The 14,760-nt window shown below is 46.4% G+C and overlaps 1 protein-coding gene across 1 annotated transcript; it reads left to right on the top strand.

Annotated features, from left to right (window-relative positions):
* The first annotated feature begins 3,218 nt into the window (after positions 1 to 3,218).
* On the top strand, positions 3,219 to 13,052 carry LOC107291837 (solute carrier family 2, facilitated glucose transporter member 11-like). Its single transcript, XM_015820871.1, has 12 exons — positions 3,219 to 3,298; positions 4,282 to 4,408; positions 6,126 to 6,286; positions 7,525 to 7,649; positions 7,980 to 8,109; positions 8,258 to 8,406; positions 9,676 to 9,863; positions 10,212 to 10,322; positions 11,184 to 11,285; positions 11,726 to 11,801; positions 12,443 to 12,570; positions 12,846 to 13,052. Exons 1-12 carry the CDS (start codon positions 3,219 to 3,221, stop codon positions 13,050 to 13,052), a joined length of 1,584 nt encoding a protein of 527 aa, XP_015676357.1.
* The last annotated feature ends 1,708 nt before the right edge of the window (positions 13,053 to 14,760 follow it).

Genomic DNA, 14,760 nt, shown 5'->3' with positions numbered 1-14,760 from the left:
GGAAACATCTTCCCTGGCGAACAGTCTCTGCTGCAATTCTGTGTTTCTCAGCCCGCATACAAAACGATCGCGAAGTCTTTCTTCTAAGTCCTTGAAGTCGCACGGTTTAGCTGCTCTTCTCAAGGCCGCAACGTAGTCTTTTGCTGATTCTCCGACTCGCTGATCTCTCTGTTGAAATGTGTGCCTCCAAGCCATGACTAATTGCTTGGGCTGGAAGTGATCCTTTAAGGTTTTCTTGAGGTCGGAGTACAACACCGTTTCCAGCGAGACTGGGGAGATTAAACTCTCGGCGATCTCAAAGGCGTCTTGCCCACAAACGCACAACAATGTGGCAGCCTTTAAGCCTTCCTCTCGAATCTGGTTGATGTGAAAATACGTCTCGACTCTTGCCACGTAAGATTCCCACCTCTTGGGGTGAGAGACGTCGAAAGCCTCTAATTGCCCAACCTTTTCCATGATCGATGATCAAGATTCCTTCTTCTTTGGTCACACGCACCCTCCAGTGATTTCATACTGGCAAGATAATGCTGACTTCCACGCCGTTTCTTTCCCGGACTTCTTTGGGTGAGTCTTCTAGCTTTTCTTAGCTGTAAAGACTGAATCCCACCTTCGTCGCCAGTGTTAAGTCCTGGGAATAATGGCGCTTGAGACGATTCATCTCCAACAAGTCTTTATTGTTTGCTCCACTCTCGAACAACCAGAGCAGAGGCACGCAGGCCTCTATTTATACCCTCTGATCCCCAGGCAAGTTCAACCAATCATGAGGCGGGCTTTTCCCGCCTTGCGCATGCGCACAAGGCCGGCGCCGCTCAGTCTGGTCCCGGACAGCTTCTGCAAATGCCCGGGACTCTTGCAACGTCCCGAGCCTGCATCTTGCAGGCTCAGGACACAACAAAAGTCATAACCCTGCAAGCATATCCCCCCTTCCCCTTGGGAGTATGGCAGAATCCAGGGGAAGGTGAGATTTGGTTTTAGATCAGAGGAGATAGATAGAAATGAAATATAAATGGATTCTGACAGAGAGGCTTTTTGGTAGGTTAAAGTGTATGGCAGCTTATTAGCATACATTAAAAAAGCAAATTTAAAACACAAGAAAACCCATGTTGGTTAGCCAGTGCAACACTATTACAAAAACCATGTTTCAATTATTACAAATTCCACTCTGTTTGGCTCTCATTTCCCCTTTGAGGCTAAAATAAGCCCTTTCCGCAGCACCAAAAAAGAAAATGTCGGTAAACATTTCCTTTAAAAAAAAACCCCTCTGAATAAATTAGGATGAACAGTAACAGTGACTGAATGGAAAAGTTTACATTTTGCAAAATTAGTAATAAATCTCATGTAGAAAACAGCTTTCAAAAATTGCAGTATATAATGTAGGAACTGTGAGCACCAATAGACAAATAAAAATCCTTAATATAATAATCAAAATAAAGAGACCTATAAATGATTTCAACCACATCAGGTTAGGGAACCAGGAAGTCAGTCACAAGTAGAGCAAAACTCACTTAACAATCATTTTGCCCAACAACAGAAACCTCTGGCCCAACTGTGGTCGCAAGCCGAGGTCTGCCTGTAATAGCATTCTATATGTAAAAAAATTGAATTAGCATTTGCAACAGAATAAAAAATGGCAAATTGATTTAGAATAGCCTGAGCATCTGCAAGAACTTGGCTTTTGGGATATAAGACCACAAACTCCTCCTTAACTTGCTGATAAAAAATCTAGAGCCATGCAGTTTTGAATAGCAAGTTGAGACATAGAGAGCTTCAGTTGTATAATCTGCCAATGACATCTACTATAACATTTGCATAAATTTCAAGTGATGCTGAAATATTAAGAAAAGAGCAAATTCTAATTCAGCAACTTCCATTTAACAAGAGAGTTGAGTATAGTTCAAAATACTCCTGAAAAAGTTTTTTTTTTTCAGGTGTAAAAGTATTTACACCTGGAAAAAGTTCAGGTTTCATTCTGAAGCTAAGTTGATGAATGTATAGCAATAGGTGTAAGTAAAACTCCCAAGGTGCAAATACCAGACCACGTGGAGGGCAAAACTGTATATGCCACAGTCCCATAGATCCAATACCAACCATCCTTAGATATTATATAGGTAATAAGTCAACAGGACATCAAAAAAAAAGATGTGCTAGGAAGTGTATCAGCTGCAAATTTACAACAAGCTTGGAAAGTAAGGAAAATTATTCCTCCAACTCAAATTGTGATTATGGTATCTAAAAAGTCCAGTCAAGGTCCATGAAAGGCACAGGAGATGCTCCTTGTGACCAATTTTATAGCAGGACCTATACCTGGGTACAATTTCTCATATAAAATATGGAAAATTTTTGAAGAGATTGAACATGTCACAATGTGAGAATAACTTGAAGACATGGGGCTATGTGCCATAATCTTGAGGGGCCATGTATATATTGTTACATAAGTGTTGTATATTCCTGCAGCACTGTAATTTTATATTTGTCATATAGTTATTGAATGTTTAAAAGTTCTTAGGGAACTTCTCAGGGACTAATGCAGAAATAAGAGCTAACGGGTTCTGTCCCAATTCTGTGCAAAATGAAGTACAAGCTTTCACCCAGTAGAGGCATTTTAGCACCGATGCATTGCCCCTTATAATGCAGATAAGAATATGTTCTAGATCAGTGGTTCTCAACCTGTGGGTCGGGACCCCATTTGGGGTCAATCGACCATTTTACGGGGGTCGCCAAGCAAGGCTGTCCGCCATTTTTTTTGTCCGCCATTTTTTTTTGTCCACCATTTTTTCCCCTTTTCCGGCGGGTGCCTTACTTCCCTTGGGCTGGGCCAGCTGGTGGTCAGCCTGCTCCGTCTCTGCCGCTTGCCAGCTACGCCTCGGCCGGCGCAGGGGGCGGAACCACGCATGCACGGCACTCCCGGGCAGGGAAAGTCCTCGACCTACGATCGGTTGGGTAGTCCTCGACTTACGACCGGTTTAGTCCTCGACTTACGACCGGTTTAGTCCTTGACTTACGACCGGTTGGGGTCGCGGCATTAAAAAAGTTGAGAACCACTGTTCTAGATAGAAAATAGGTGCAAGAAACTGGTGCACCATGACAAGAATTAGGGCAGTAACATATAAACATTTGTATTAAGGTTAATCTGGAACCACTAAAGGCCCCAAAACAAATACTCAGAGTCCAAATATATATAACACATGTGGGGAAAAAACGATTCTACTAAGACAATGATGTCAGGTGCAAATTCAAGGTTCTCTCAGATAGCACAGTTCAGAGAGAAAGTCCTCCATAATGCACAATGTCCTGAAAAGTAAAAGTAAACAGAAAGTGCCTTAGCTAGAATCCTTCCAGAGTGTCCTTCCAACTTGTAACTTTCTTGTGGCTAGCCAGGGGTATCCCACCATAGGTTACATTCATCACAGCTGCAACTTTCTGTGCCAGCAATTCCTTTAACAAACTTTCCTAATTCCAGCCTGAGTCCTTCACAGTCCAACCTCACAGGCAGGATCTGCATGGAGCATCTACTCGGCCTTGGTCACAGTTCTGCAGAGGCACGAAAGAAAGATACCCCTTGTGGTTCAGCATCTTTGGCAAAAGAGGAGAGGATGGTGAGGGCATCCTCTGGTGGCTCTGTAGGACGGAGTGGCAGAAACAGTGGCCGTCTAGAAGGACGTTTCTGTGGGGTCCTTGGTGCTCTCTGAGCTGGGTTGTTTTCTTGCAGACGTTTCATTACCCAAATTAGGTGTCATCATCATGAAATGTCCGCAAGGAAGCAACCCAGCACAGAGACCGCCCCTCATTTCAACCCTACGCTGCATATATTCTCCTTTATTGGGGCATCCTCTGCTGCAAGGGATGTATTTCACACAATCACAAGTGCTGGCTGAGGACTTCAGGCACGGCTACTGCTGGAGTCCCCCCGAGAAGGTGCTCTGTAGGGCCAGTCAACCAAAGGACATCTTTGAGGCCCCCAGGATCCAGTCCTACCTTCCTATTTACACTTTTTGTATTAAAAATGGGATTAAAAGAATTGGGAAGGCATCATATCAGTCTCTACGTTTGGCTTTGAGTTTGCTGGTAGAGTGGTTTTGATTTTGGTTTCTTCTGCTTCACACAGCTGGGAGTGGCAGGCCTCTGGGAGGCAGCCATCTGCAAGTTCCAGTCTCAAGAAAACCCCACGCCCCCCACCAGGTGGAAACTTTAAGGGCTTCTTTGGAAATGTCCCTTTAAGGTTCCCCCTTCCCATCTTTAAATATTCCGCAGCCCCCAAAGAAAATTGTGATTCTCTCGCAGGCAACACCACAGCCCTTCCAGCACTTGGAACAGCCGTGCCCAACCTTCTGAGAGGACTCCACCTCCCTTGCAATGGGACGTACAAAATGGCCCCAGGAAAGGCTCTTTAGAGGCCTTCTACAGCCAGGTCATTGATAGTCCTCGACTTACACCCATTCGTTTAGTGAACAAAGTTACAGCAGCACTGAGAAAAAAGTGACTTGTGACTGGTGTAGCGCTACCCCCGAAAGGGCCACTGGAGTCTGGGTTCTCCTGGCCCTCTTGGTATGGCACCTCTGCTTGGCTGGAACATGTGATGAGGTGGTGGTCAGTCTCTCTTGGCAGACAGGTCATGTGATGGGGTGATGGTCAGTCTCTCTTAGCAGTCTCACATGCAGGGAAAGTATTCAGGTAGCTGGTCAGCTCTTCTTCTTCTTCTTCTTCTTCTTCTTCTTCTTCTTCTTCCTTCTCTCTCTCTCTCTCTCTCTCTCTCTCTCTCTCTCTCTCTCTGTGTGTGTGTGTGTGTGTGTGTGTGTGTCTCTCTCTCTCCCCTCAGGCTTGCCCATAGAAACCTCTCCTCTCCTATCCTCTTCTCTCCCTCAGGCTTACCTCATAAAAGCCTCTCTCATTCCTCCCCATTGCCTTCTCTCCCAGGCTTATCCCCCCAACCTCAGCCTCAGCAGAGCCTTCCATCCCTCTCTGCCCTCTCCTGACTCCTTCCCAGGCATCTCCCAGTACTCCTTCTTCAGCTCACCCTACCTCTGCTACACCGGTTTTCACACTTACGACCGTTGCTGCGTCCCCATGGTCTCATGATCAAAATTCATGAACTCAGCAACTGGCAAGTACGGTGTTTCCCCAAAAATAAGACCTGGTCTTATTTATTTCTTTGCCTCCAAAAGAGGCACTAGGTCTTATTTTCAGGGGTGTCTTTTTCACTCACCTCTGGCACCGACATCCCCGCCCAGCTGTCCCCCTTCTTCTGCGGCCGAAGGAGCAGCTTCATTCTGCAGCTGAGAATGAGCTCCGGCCTGCATTTCACAGTCACAGGCCTTTCCGGAAGGCCTCTGCAGCCAAGACCCGAGCTCTGGATTGAATCCAAAAAGGTCTCTGACTGCGAAATGCAGGCCGGGGGGTGCCGCAGAAGAAGTAAGATGCCAAGGAGAGGCCTGGCTGCAAGATCCACTTCCACCTCCACACCACCACCACCCTAACTTGATCTTTAGGTGCGCGCCTCACCCCAAAACTAGGGCTTATTTTGGGGGTAGGGCTTATATTAGGCCCACCCCCAAAACCAAGCTACAGCTTATTTTGGGGGGTAGGCCTTACTTTCAGGGAAATACAGTATTTATGACAGCTGCACTGACCCAGGGTCACAAGACCATCATCTGTAACCTTCCCAGCTGGCTTCCGACAAGCAAAGTCAACGGGGGAAACCAGATTTGCTTAATGATCACATAATTCATTTAACAACTGCAGTGGTTCGCTTAACAACTGTGGCAAAAAAGTCATAGAATGGATAACACTTACTTAACTCCCTTGCTTAGCAACAGAAATTTTGGGCTCAATTGTAGTCGTAAGTCAGGGACTACTTGATTCATCCTTCCACTGAAATGAAAACAGCCAAGAAAGATGCCTGTCTGCTTCCAAAATCTGGCAGGTTCTCATTTGCTGAGCCTGGTGGCCCAGCTGAATGGTGGCCATCATGGTGTCAGTGCTTGCCTGGGCTGTGTCACTGTGCTTGCCTGGGCTGTGCCACTGTGTCTTTCTTAGGTGTCTCCTGCAATTTCCTTCTTGTGAACTGAGCGTTTTTACCATGCGTGATGAGAAAACTATCTCTGCCTAACCACATCCCTCTTTTCCAGCACATCAAAGAGTTCATCAATGAGACGTGGTTGGAGAGGTTTGGCCATTCGGTCCGTCCTTCAACGCTCACCTTATTGTGGTCTTTGGTGGTATCCATCTTTGGCTTGGGGGGTCTCTTGGGCTCCTTGAGCAGTGGATGCCTGGCTGCCAAATATGGAAAGTAGGTCCTCATTGAATATGTGCTTCCATCAAGGCGGCCTTGAAAGCATTAAAGAGCCATGTACCAATAGCCAAGCCCTTGAGAGCCTTTCAGCAGCACTTTTTAGCCAGGCCTTTTCGGTTGCCCTAGTAATAATTCTGACTGGTTGCTTGGCTGGTTGTTTAATTGTTATAGTTTATTATAAGCCCCTTTAAGTATGGAAGAGGAGGAGGAGGAGATATGTAGTTGAGAATCCCATGGGGGGCATGACTCAAAATCAGAGGGGGATTATGATCCCATAGATGCCATAGAATTAAGCAATAGAGATAAAGATCACTGGAAGTTTATCAGAGTTTTTGTATTAGCAAGAGCTGAATGTATTTTGGAAGTTGTGTAAGGCCATTTTTTTAAAAGTCAGTAAAGCCAAATCAGGTAAGTTATCTACAGGGCAGAAATATACCTTCCTGACCAGATTGTGGTTAGTTGTCAGGGATTTTTTTCCCTGTCTTCCTATGAAGACAGTTCAAAGAATTGGATGGATTTAGCTACGAGGCAATGGAGAAGGCTATGCTTCAAAGCCAGAGACACAGAAGAAGAAGGTGGTCAGGGCTGATTTCCTCTTCAACTGTAGGGCCTGAATTTCAATGACAGGAAAGAGAAACCTCCCTGAAGGTTAGGAAGAAACTTCCTCCGTGGAATGAAGGACCCAGAGAGGCAACTCTTAGTGAGGCCTTATTGGACATTCCCACCATTCTGGCCTTCTTCCCAGATCCTTCCCATGCTGTGATTCAGTGGCATCCTCAGAACAAACAGTCACTTCAGCCACCATGGCGGTCCAGACAACATCCTGATCTGGGGGAGTGCAAAACGGAAGCGCTGGGGAAGGAGAGGAGCCATTTTGACCCCCAAAGTCTCCAGAGTTATTTTAGTCTGAGAGGTTGTATAACCTGTAGAGAGGACAACTCTCCTCCTCCAGTAGTTCAAACCAGGGTCCCTGTCTGCCTTAGGAGGCCTATCCCAACCAGGGTGATCCAGGTTGTTCCCTTGGCTAAACTTTCTAGTTCTCACCTCCCCCATCCCCACCCCACACCCTGCCTGAAGACAATGGGGTGAGACATGGCAGGCTCTTCTTTTCTGAAGGAAGAGAAGGCTGCTGCTGGGCCTCCCATGAACAGGCTGCTCCCACTTTGAGCCAGAAACCTCCATCCTCTTCCAAGCATTGTGTGCCTGAGCCATTCCTGCCTCTTTTTCATAAACAGGAAGAACTGCTTCTTGGGCAGCAACATGCTGATGGTGGCCAGCGCGCTCCTCCTGGGCTTCAGCAAGATGGCCAGGTCTGTCGAGCTCATTCTGGTGGGACGTTTTCTGTGTGGCATCGGTACAGGTATGCACCAGCCTCTCCCAACTGCTGGCCAAGACCCAAGCGGCTGCCAGAACCTATCAGGACTGAGAGGGAGCACATTATGGTGAAAAGTGAAAAGTTGAGTCCCACCATGAAGTCAAGAGATGGTTGGGAGCCAGACAGAACAAGGAGACCCACCCAGCCTACCCTACATCCTATGCAGCATGCACAGAAGGTCGAGCCAGTTTCCAACAGTTCCCCATTTTGTGCTTCTCCTCTTTGTAGCCAAACTGCTCTTACTTAGTTTGGATGGCGCAGCAGACATTCGCTACTTGTGATCCCAATAATTTTGTTCTCTGCCTTCAATTCAAGGTGTGTGTATTGTTCTTCATCCCCAGTACCTTGGGGAGGTTTCCCCAAAAAAACTCCGTGGATTTACCAGTGCCACCACATCCATGTTTTGGTGTTTGGGAAAAGTCCTCGGTCAAGTTATGGGACTAAGGTACAACCATGCTTTCTTCAATGCCCTGGTTTCATGTTACTTTTTCAGCATTAATGATTGTGGTCATGAAAGCACAAGATGACAATCAGAGATGTGTCTTATCCACAAGCCTTTGGAAACAACCTAGGTTTTCTGTCTGCTTTCCCAGGGAGCTTTTGGGAAGCAGGGCCCTCTGGCCAGTGCTGCTGGCCTTCAGTGGGGCTGCGGCCTTGGTCCCCTTGCTCACACTACCATTCTTCCCTGAGTCGCCACCACACTTGCTGTTGCACAAAGGAGACGAAGAAGGATGCGTGAAAGGTAACAGACGACAACACTTCCTCCTTTCCACCAGAAACGGTAACAAAAAGGCTCTGAAAAGACAGAAAAGCAGTGGGAAACTGGAGCAAGTCTGAGGGGGGCTACCAAGATGGGGCTGAGTTTGGAAAGGAAGCCCAGCCTAGGGTAGCTGAGAGATCTACAGGTGCATTGTCTACAGAGACTGGAGATGGGTGCAGACATGCAATGGTCAGATCAGTCTGCAATAAGGCTGCTCTCCTTTGCCTTTGATCATGGTGGGAAGGCTGACCTTAGCATGCACAAGGAGACTTGGCTGCTTCACTCACAGCTCTGCCCAGACAGGTTTGGGGTACAGCATCAGCCGATAGGTGGGGGAGCAGCAATTTCCATCCGAGAGCCTCTGACTGCATTGTTTAGCCAAGGACTGGCCAGTCCCAATTACCATTGTGAAGTGAGGACCACCTATATATGGTTATATAGTTTTGCTTTTTATTGTCTTAAATTGCTGTATTGTTTGGATCCTTTCCTATTGCTTTCCGTGGTTTGTGAGCTGCCCCAAGTCATATATTTGAGATGGGCAGCAATATAAATTTGATAAATCACTAATAAATGTCAGAGGATTTTTCCTATGGAGCAGACTCTTCCCTGGTACCCCAGATGGGAAGGCCAGAACCAATTTAAACCACATGCAACAAGGTTCAGAGCAGGCATCAGGAACAACTTCCTGACTGTGTGTTAGCCAGTGGAACAGACTGCCACAGGAAGGGGGTTATCCCCTTTCTCAAGGTCCTCAAACTGAGGCTAAGTAAGATTGCCCAAGCAGGACCTGCACCAAAGTGATTCTAAGATCCTTTCCAACCTTGGGTCTCATTTTCTCTGAGACGGGTTGCCTTCAGAAGTTGTGGGTGCTCCATCACTGGAGTTTTTAATAAGAGATTGGACAACCATTTATCCAGAATGGTATGGGGTCTCCTGCTTGTGCATGGGGTTGGACTAGAAGAGCTCCAAGGTCTCTTCCAAATCTGTTTTTCTGTTTGAGACAGACAATCCTGGCCCTCTCCTTTTTCTACTTTTCCTTCTGTTCCTCTGTTAGCATGGTTGGTCCCCCTGTCAACTCCACGTGTTCCCCACCTTTTTCATCCACAGAAGTAACAGCTGTTTTTGGTCTGCCACAAAGTGGAGTTGGTGTCACCAAGAAATGGGCCAGCTGGTTCTGTTGCCAGGCAGGGAGCTGGGTCGGCTGGGACCGAAGTGCCCATGTCCCTGCCACGCACTGTTTCTCATTCCCAGCAATGAAGACCTTTTGGGGGGAAGAGCCTCATCAGGCAGAGCTGGATGATCTGCAGAAAGAGCGAGCGGTCCTGAGCAGCACCCAAAGCAAGAGCTTCCTGGAGCTGGTCAAGGAGCCTTCCCTGCGCTGGCAGCTCTACATGCTGTTTGTCCTGGCGGTGACAACACAGCTGAGTGGCATCCAGGCAGTTGAGTGAGGCCCTTGGTCCTTTGCTTCCAGGCAGGAAGGGGTGGAGGCTTTCCCTTGGAGATACGGAAGCAGGAAAACCCTACAATTTCCTTTGAAATATTTTTCCCTTGGGAGTTGAAGTGCCTCTCTTACTTGCAGAAATGGGGGGTTTCCAAGCCAGCACTGGCTCTTCCTTTTCTTCCTCCCTAAGCCTGGTTTGATGACCTGACCCTGTTCTGAACTGACCACCTTCCGTTGAAAGCCTCCCCTCCCAGGACTGCTCCTGTGCAGCCGTAGCATCTTCCTCCTGTACCATAGGAGTCCTCTGATGACTTCCATGGTTTCTCCTCCTCCTCCTCCTCCTCAGATTTACTCCTACACCTTTGAAGTGCTCCAGACTGCCGGATTTCACCTTGACCAGATCCCCTACTTGGCCCTGGGAGTGAGCCTCTGTGAACTTCTTTCCACTGTCCTTTGTGTGAGTGAATAGCTCTGCAAGGGAAGGGGTGAAATGCAGCAGGAACCAGCCTATTGCTGCCCAAGAGAAGACACCCCTTCCTTCAAAAGGGAGGGAAGCCAGAACAGGACCGTGGGTAGACTGCCTGCATGGCTTTCTGGCCACAGCTTCAACCCTCTGCGAGCATCAGACATTAATAGCACATTCCTCTTGGTGGGTTTTGTGGTTAAGGGGCTGGCCTAGAAATCAGGAGACTGTGAGTTCTAGTCCAGCCTTAGGCAACAAAGCCTACTGGACCAGTCACTCTCAGCCCAACCCACCTCACAGGGTTGTGGTGGTGGTGGTGGTGAAAATAGAAGAATGAAAGAGCATTAGGTATGTTCATCTCCTTTAGTTATTTATAAAAATGATAAACGTGAAATAACCATTTAATTATTAAATAAATAAGGTATGGGATAACCTCACTTCCTGCTGGCCCTTGGAAGAAAGGCGAAGTAAGTCAAGTGTGGTAGCTGGAAGGCTTCAGGAGTTTCTCAAGCACCAGCACTGCCCTCCGTGCTGGCTATGAGCAGATGTCCATAGTCTTGTTCCCAGAGCATCCTGTTGGGATCTGTTACTGAAATTTAATAAGAATAGCCTAGCCTAGCCTAGCCTAGCCTAGCCTAGAATAGAATAGAATAGAATAGAATAGAATAGAATAGAATAGAATAGAATAGAATGGATCACAATGGAATGGAACAGAGTAGAAGAGAATTCTTTATTGACCAAGTGTGATTGGACACACAAGGAATTTGTCTCTGGCGCATAAACTCTCAGTGTTAGCCATGGGTCAAGCTGCAAGGGCATCTTCCAAATGCTCATTCCTCTCCCCAAATCCCACAGAGCTTCATCATCGAACGATTTGGAAGAAAGGTGCTACTCTGGGCAGGCTACGGTTTGATGGGCACCATACTGGCTGGTATCACCTTAGCCCTCTCCCTGCAGGTGAGCAAATGCCCCATGAGCTGCTCATCCAAACAAGGGATGCCAGCTGTTGAGTGATCTACTGGAGGAGGCCACTGCACTAGGTTACACTCCCCTGATCTAATCTCTCTCTCTCTCTCTCTCTCTCTCTCTCTCTCTCTCTCTCTCTCACACACACACACACACACACACACACACACACAAACACACACTGTTGACTGGGTCCTCAGAGAGCTGAGCAAAGTCAGAAAAGAAATTTTCTTCTGCTGACCAGACAAGGGCCCTATAGATCGGGAGGCCAAGAATGGGGGGCAGGAACCAGGATGTCTATTATTTTTAGGCTTTTGATAAAAAATCATCACCCACAAGGAACCTCTGGCTCACGAATCATAGGGAGTTGTTGGCATCCACGTTTGATCATAGGGAGTTAATGAACTAAAATGCAGTTTTGTTTATTTCAGCCCTGGTTCTCCTGGATGCCTTACTGTTGCCTGTCTTTGATCTTCTGCTTTGTATTCATCTTTGGAATGGGCCCAGGTAATTTCTTCAACACAGATTTATATGGATACCTAAAGTTACTTTTGGTTTAAATCTTTCAAAGTAGGGGGCAGAATAAAGTAGGGTGGGATGGGTGAGTGATGCAGCATTTCTGCAGTCAGTCAGAAGGGCAAATAACTGTGGGGATGCTGCAGCTGCCACAACTCTGAAACCTGGTCATAAGTAGCTTTGGGGAATACGTCGTAAGTTCCAGCCGCAAACTGAAACTACTTGTACCTTGTCCAACTTTTGCTAAAGATGGGAAAACTGAGAAATTGTAGGATATGCAAATACTTTGGCACTGGACAAGAGGATTGTTGTATACAAAGGGTGTTTCTGACCACAGGTGAAAATATATAAGTTTACAGTGTCATGATCTGGAACCCTGGCATGACATTCAGGAGCTGAAGCATTTGCTAGATCTGGGAATCCTCTTCAGCCACCATTCCAAAATCCTCCCAACTGTTCTTCTCCTTTCCTTAACCCTGGTTAATAAAGTGATTAGTTCCCCTTCCCAGCCATAGTTACGTTTGGGATGCTACTGTGTCTGGATCAGGAAATCCCACTGGATGAGAAATCTCTGTAAGATTACTGGTAGAGTTGTGGTGATGGTAACAAACTCTCCTCTGCTTTCACCATAGCTGGTGCCACAATCTCTGTCAGGATGGAAATTTTTGATCAGTCATCCAGAGCACCTGCCTTTGCGATCAGTGGGACCCTGAGCTGGGTTGGAGTCTTTGTGATCGGAATGGTGTTTCCATTGATGGTGGTAGGTGATTCTGGTCTATGTGGATTTATTCCCTCCCCCTCCAATCTGCATTATCTGCAGGAAAGTTGGGGGAATCAACTGCCAACATCTTGTGGCTGGCTGAAGCTGGCTTGCCGAATGATGCAAAGCTGGCAATACAGCTAACCCAGGGCATGATATTTTAAAACCAGTCAGGAATATGCATTGGGAATTTGCACAAGAGACAGCCTCTGTTCCACTAAGAAGTGCTTGCTTTGTTATCCTAAATAGTTGGGCATTTTTTTTTCCATCCCCAGGAAAACTTCCGTCATTTCTCCTTTCTCGTCTTCATGGGGAGCCTTTACACTTCAGGATTTATTATTTACTTCTTCCTGCCTGAGACAAAGAAAAAATCCATTCTAGAAATCCGAGAAGAGTTTGATAAACTTAATTTTAAGAAAAAACAAATTCCTATCTTAGAAGCCAAGCTGACCAAAGACCATGAATTGTGTACCAAACTATGACAAAGTTGGACTCTCAAATCTCAGGGTGGCATGGTCCAACCTGCAGCTTTTGAAGGTCCCTTTAGATGACCCTCCAGAAGCAGGTATCACAATGGCCTCTCCATCCCTAAGAAGTCACCAAATTATGCTTCTTTTGTGATGACAGGATCCATAAAAAATAAAGATCCTTGTATTCTTGACAATATTGCTGTCAGAATCCAGTTATATTTCATTTCTATCTATCTTCTCTGATATAAAACCAATTTTTACTCTCTCCTGGATCCTGTCATACTACTAAGGGGGAGGGGGGCATGCATGGGGTTTTTTTTATTACTTTCACTTCCTCTATTCACTACAAAGTAACCTTTTGTTCATTCGCTTCAGGTCTGCTAACCATAACAATGTAGCCATTTGCCTTTCATCCTATGCCCCTCTGAACTTCTCCTTACTGGCCAGTGAGAGAAGGGGGGGGAGATGCAGCATCTGGGATCTGTGTGAGGAGATGTTGAATGATCGTGCCAACGATCATTGATGTTGATGTTATCTCTCCCGGAGTTAACACCTAGAAATCTGCAGGTTTGAAACGCCTGGAAGAACTGCGGGGTGGGGGCTGCTTAGGGACACTTTAAAACATCGAATTGTAAGGGAATCCCTCAGATCCTGTCTATCATGCCTGCTATCAATTTCTTTTAATAAAAGTTCCTGTTGGAAGAAGCCGTTTCCAAGAGTTCTGCTTTCTTAAGATGTGGACATTTTATACACCACATAGGGGCCTAGATGGCTCTGGCAGCATTGTAGCATGTCTTTTAAGAAGAAGGAAGAGAAGGCATCCAGAGTCCCTGGCACAGAATGCCAGGCTGACCTTCACTTCTACACACATCATCTGAATCTGGGAAGGTCCTGGAATTTGCCCTCTGGTACCGCACCAGAGGGCACCTCCATCATCACAGTCATCTGGATAAAGTGGTTTATAATCTTCTTGCCACAGGTGTATTTAGTCCTACTTTTAAGGAAATCCTAGAACTGGAATAGAATAGAATAGAATAGAATAGAATAGAATAGAATAGAATAGAATAGAATAGAATAGAATAGAATAGAATAGAGAGATAACCTGGCTGTCAAAGCAAGCAGAGTTTTAGGCTGCATTAAAAGAAGCCTGTTTCCAAATCACAACACACACACAGAGAGAGAGAGAGAGAGAGACGCACAAAACCCCCAAAAAATCATTCCACGTTATTGGTCTTGGACCATCCAATAAATAAAAATGAAATGAAAACGTTTCACTTTGTTTTGTTTTGGGGAGACTCCCACCTAATCATTAGGTCTCATTCTGGGCTCCACAGTTTAGAAAGACTTTAGGAAAACTGGAAGAGGTTTGGGAGGAGGGGGGAAGTCAGAGGACAGAGAACAGGGGAGGAAGACAAAAGATGGCTTAACCCTGAGAAAATAAGGCAACGGGGGGTGGGGGGGTGGAGGATGCTGATGTTACAGCAACTTCACTGTTTGATTGTGGTGAGCAGAACAAGACGTTTAGTGTTAGATCGCGCAGGCAGTAAGACACGAGTCGAGTGACAGTCAGCTCTCGGTTTATTGGCAAGGCATCAAGTAAATCCGGACTGGCTCTCTGGGCCAGGGGAGCCCTCTTTTATGGGATTCCCCTGGCTTGTAATCACACAATTCCATTGGCTGGCAAGACCCTGTTGCTAGTTAGCCAACCAGCAACGGGCAT

Source organism: Protobothrops mucrosquamatus, unplaced genomic scaffold (assembly GCF_001527695.2).
Source record: "Protobothrops mucrosquamatus isolate PMUCROS unplaced genomic scaffold, P.Mucros_1.0 scaffold1196, whole genome shotgun sequence".
NCBI lineage: Eukaryota > Metazoa > Chordata > Lepidosauria > Squamata > Viperidae > Protobothrops > Protobothrops mucrosquamatus.
Note: the sequence above shows the minus strand (reverse complement) of the source record. Positions and strands in the feature narration are given on the sequence as shown.

What these genes read in the sequence shown, in the direction of transcription:
- LOC107291837 (XM_015820871.1), top strand. Translation starts at nt 3,219, where the DNA reads ATGTCAGGTGCAAATTCAAGGTTCTCTCAGATAGCACAGTTCAGAGAG. An exon ending in TAGAGGCCTTCTACAGCCAG is followed by an intron (nt 4,409 to 6,125) that starts GTCATTGATAGT and finishes CCTCTTTTCCAG; the next exon opens with CACATCAAAGAGTTCATCAA. An exon ending in CATCTTTGGAATGGGCCCAG is followed by an intron (nt 11,802 to 12,442) that starts GTAATTTCTTCA and finishes CTTTCACCATAG; the next exon opens with CTGGTGCCACAATCTCTGTC.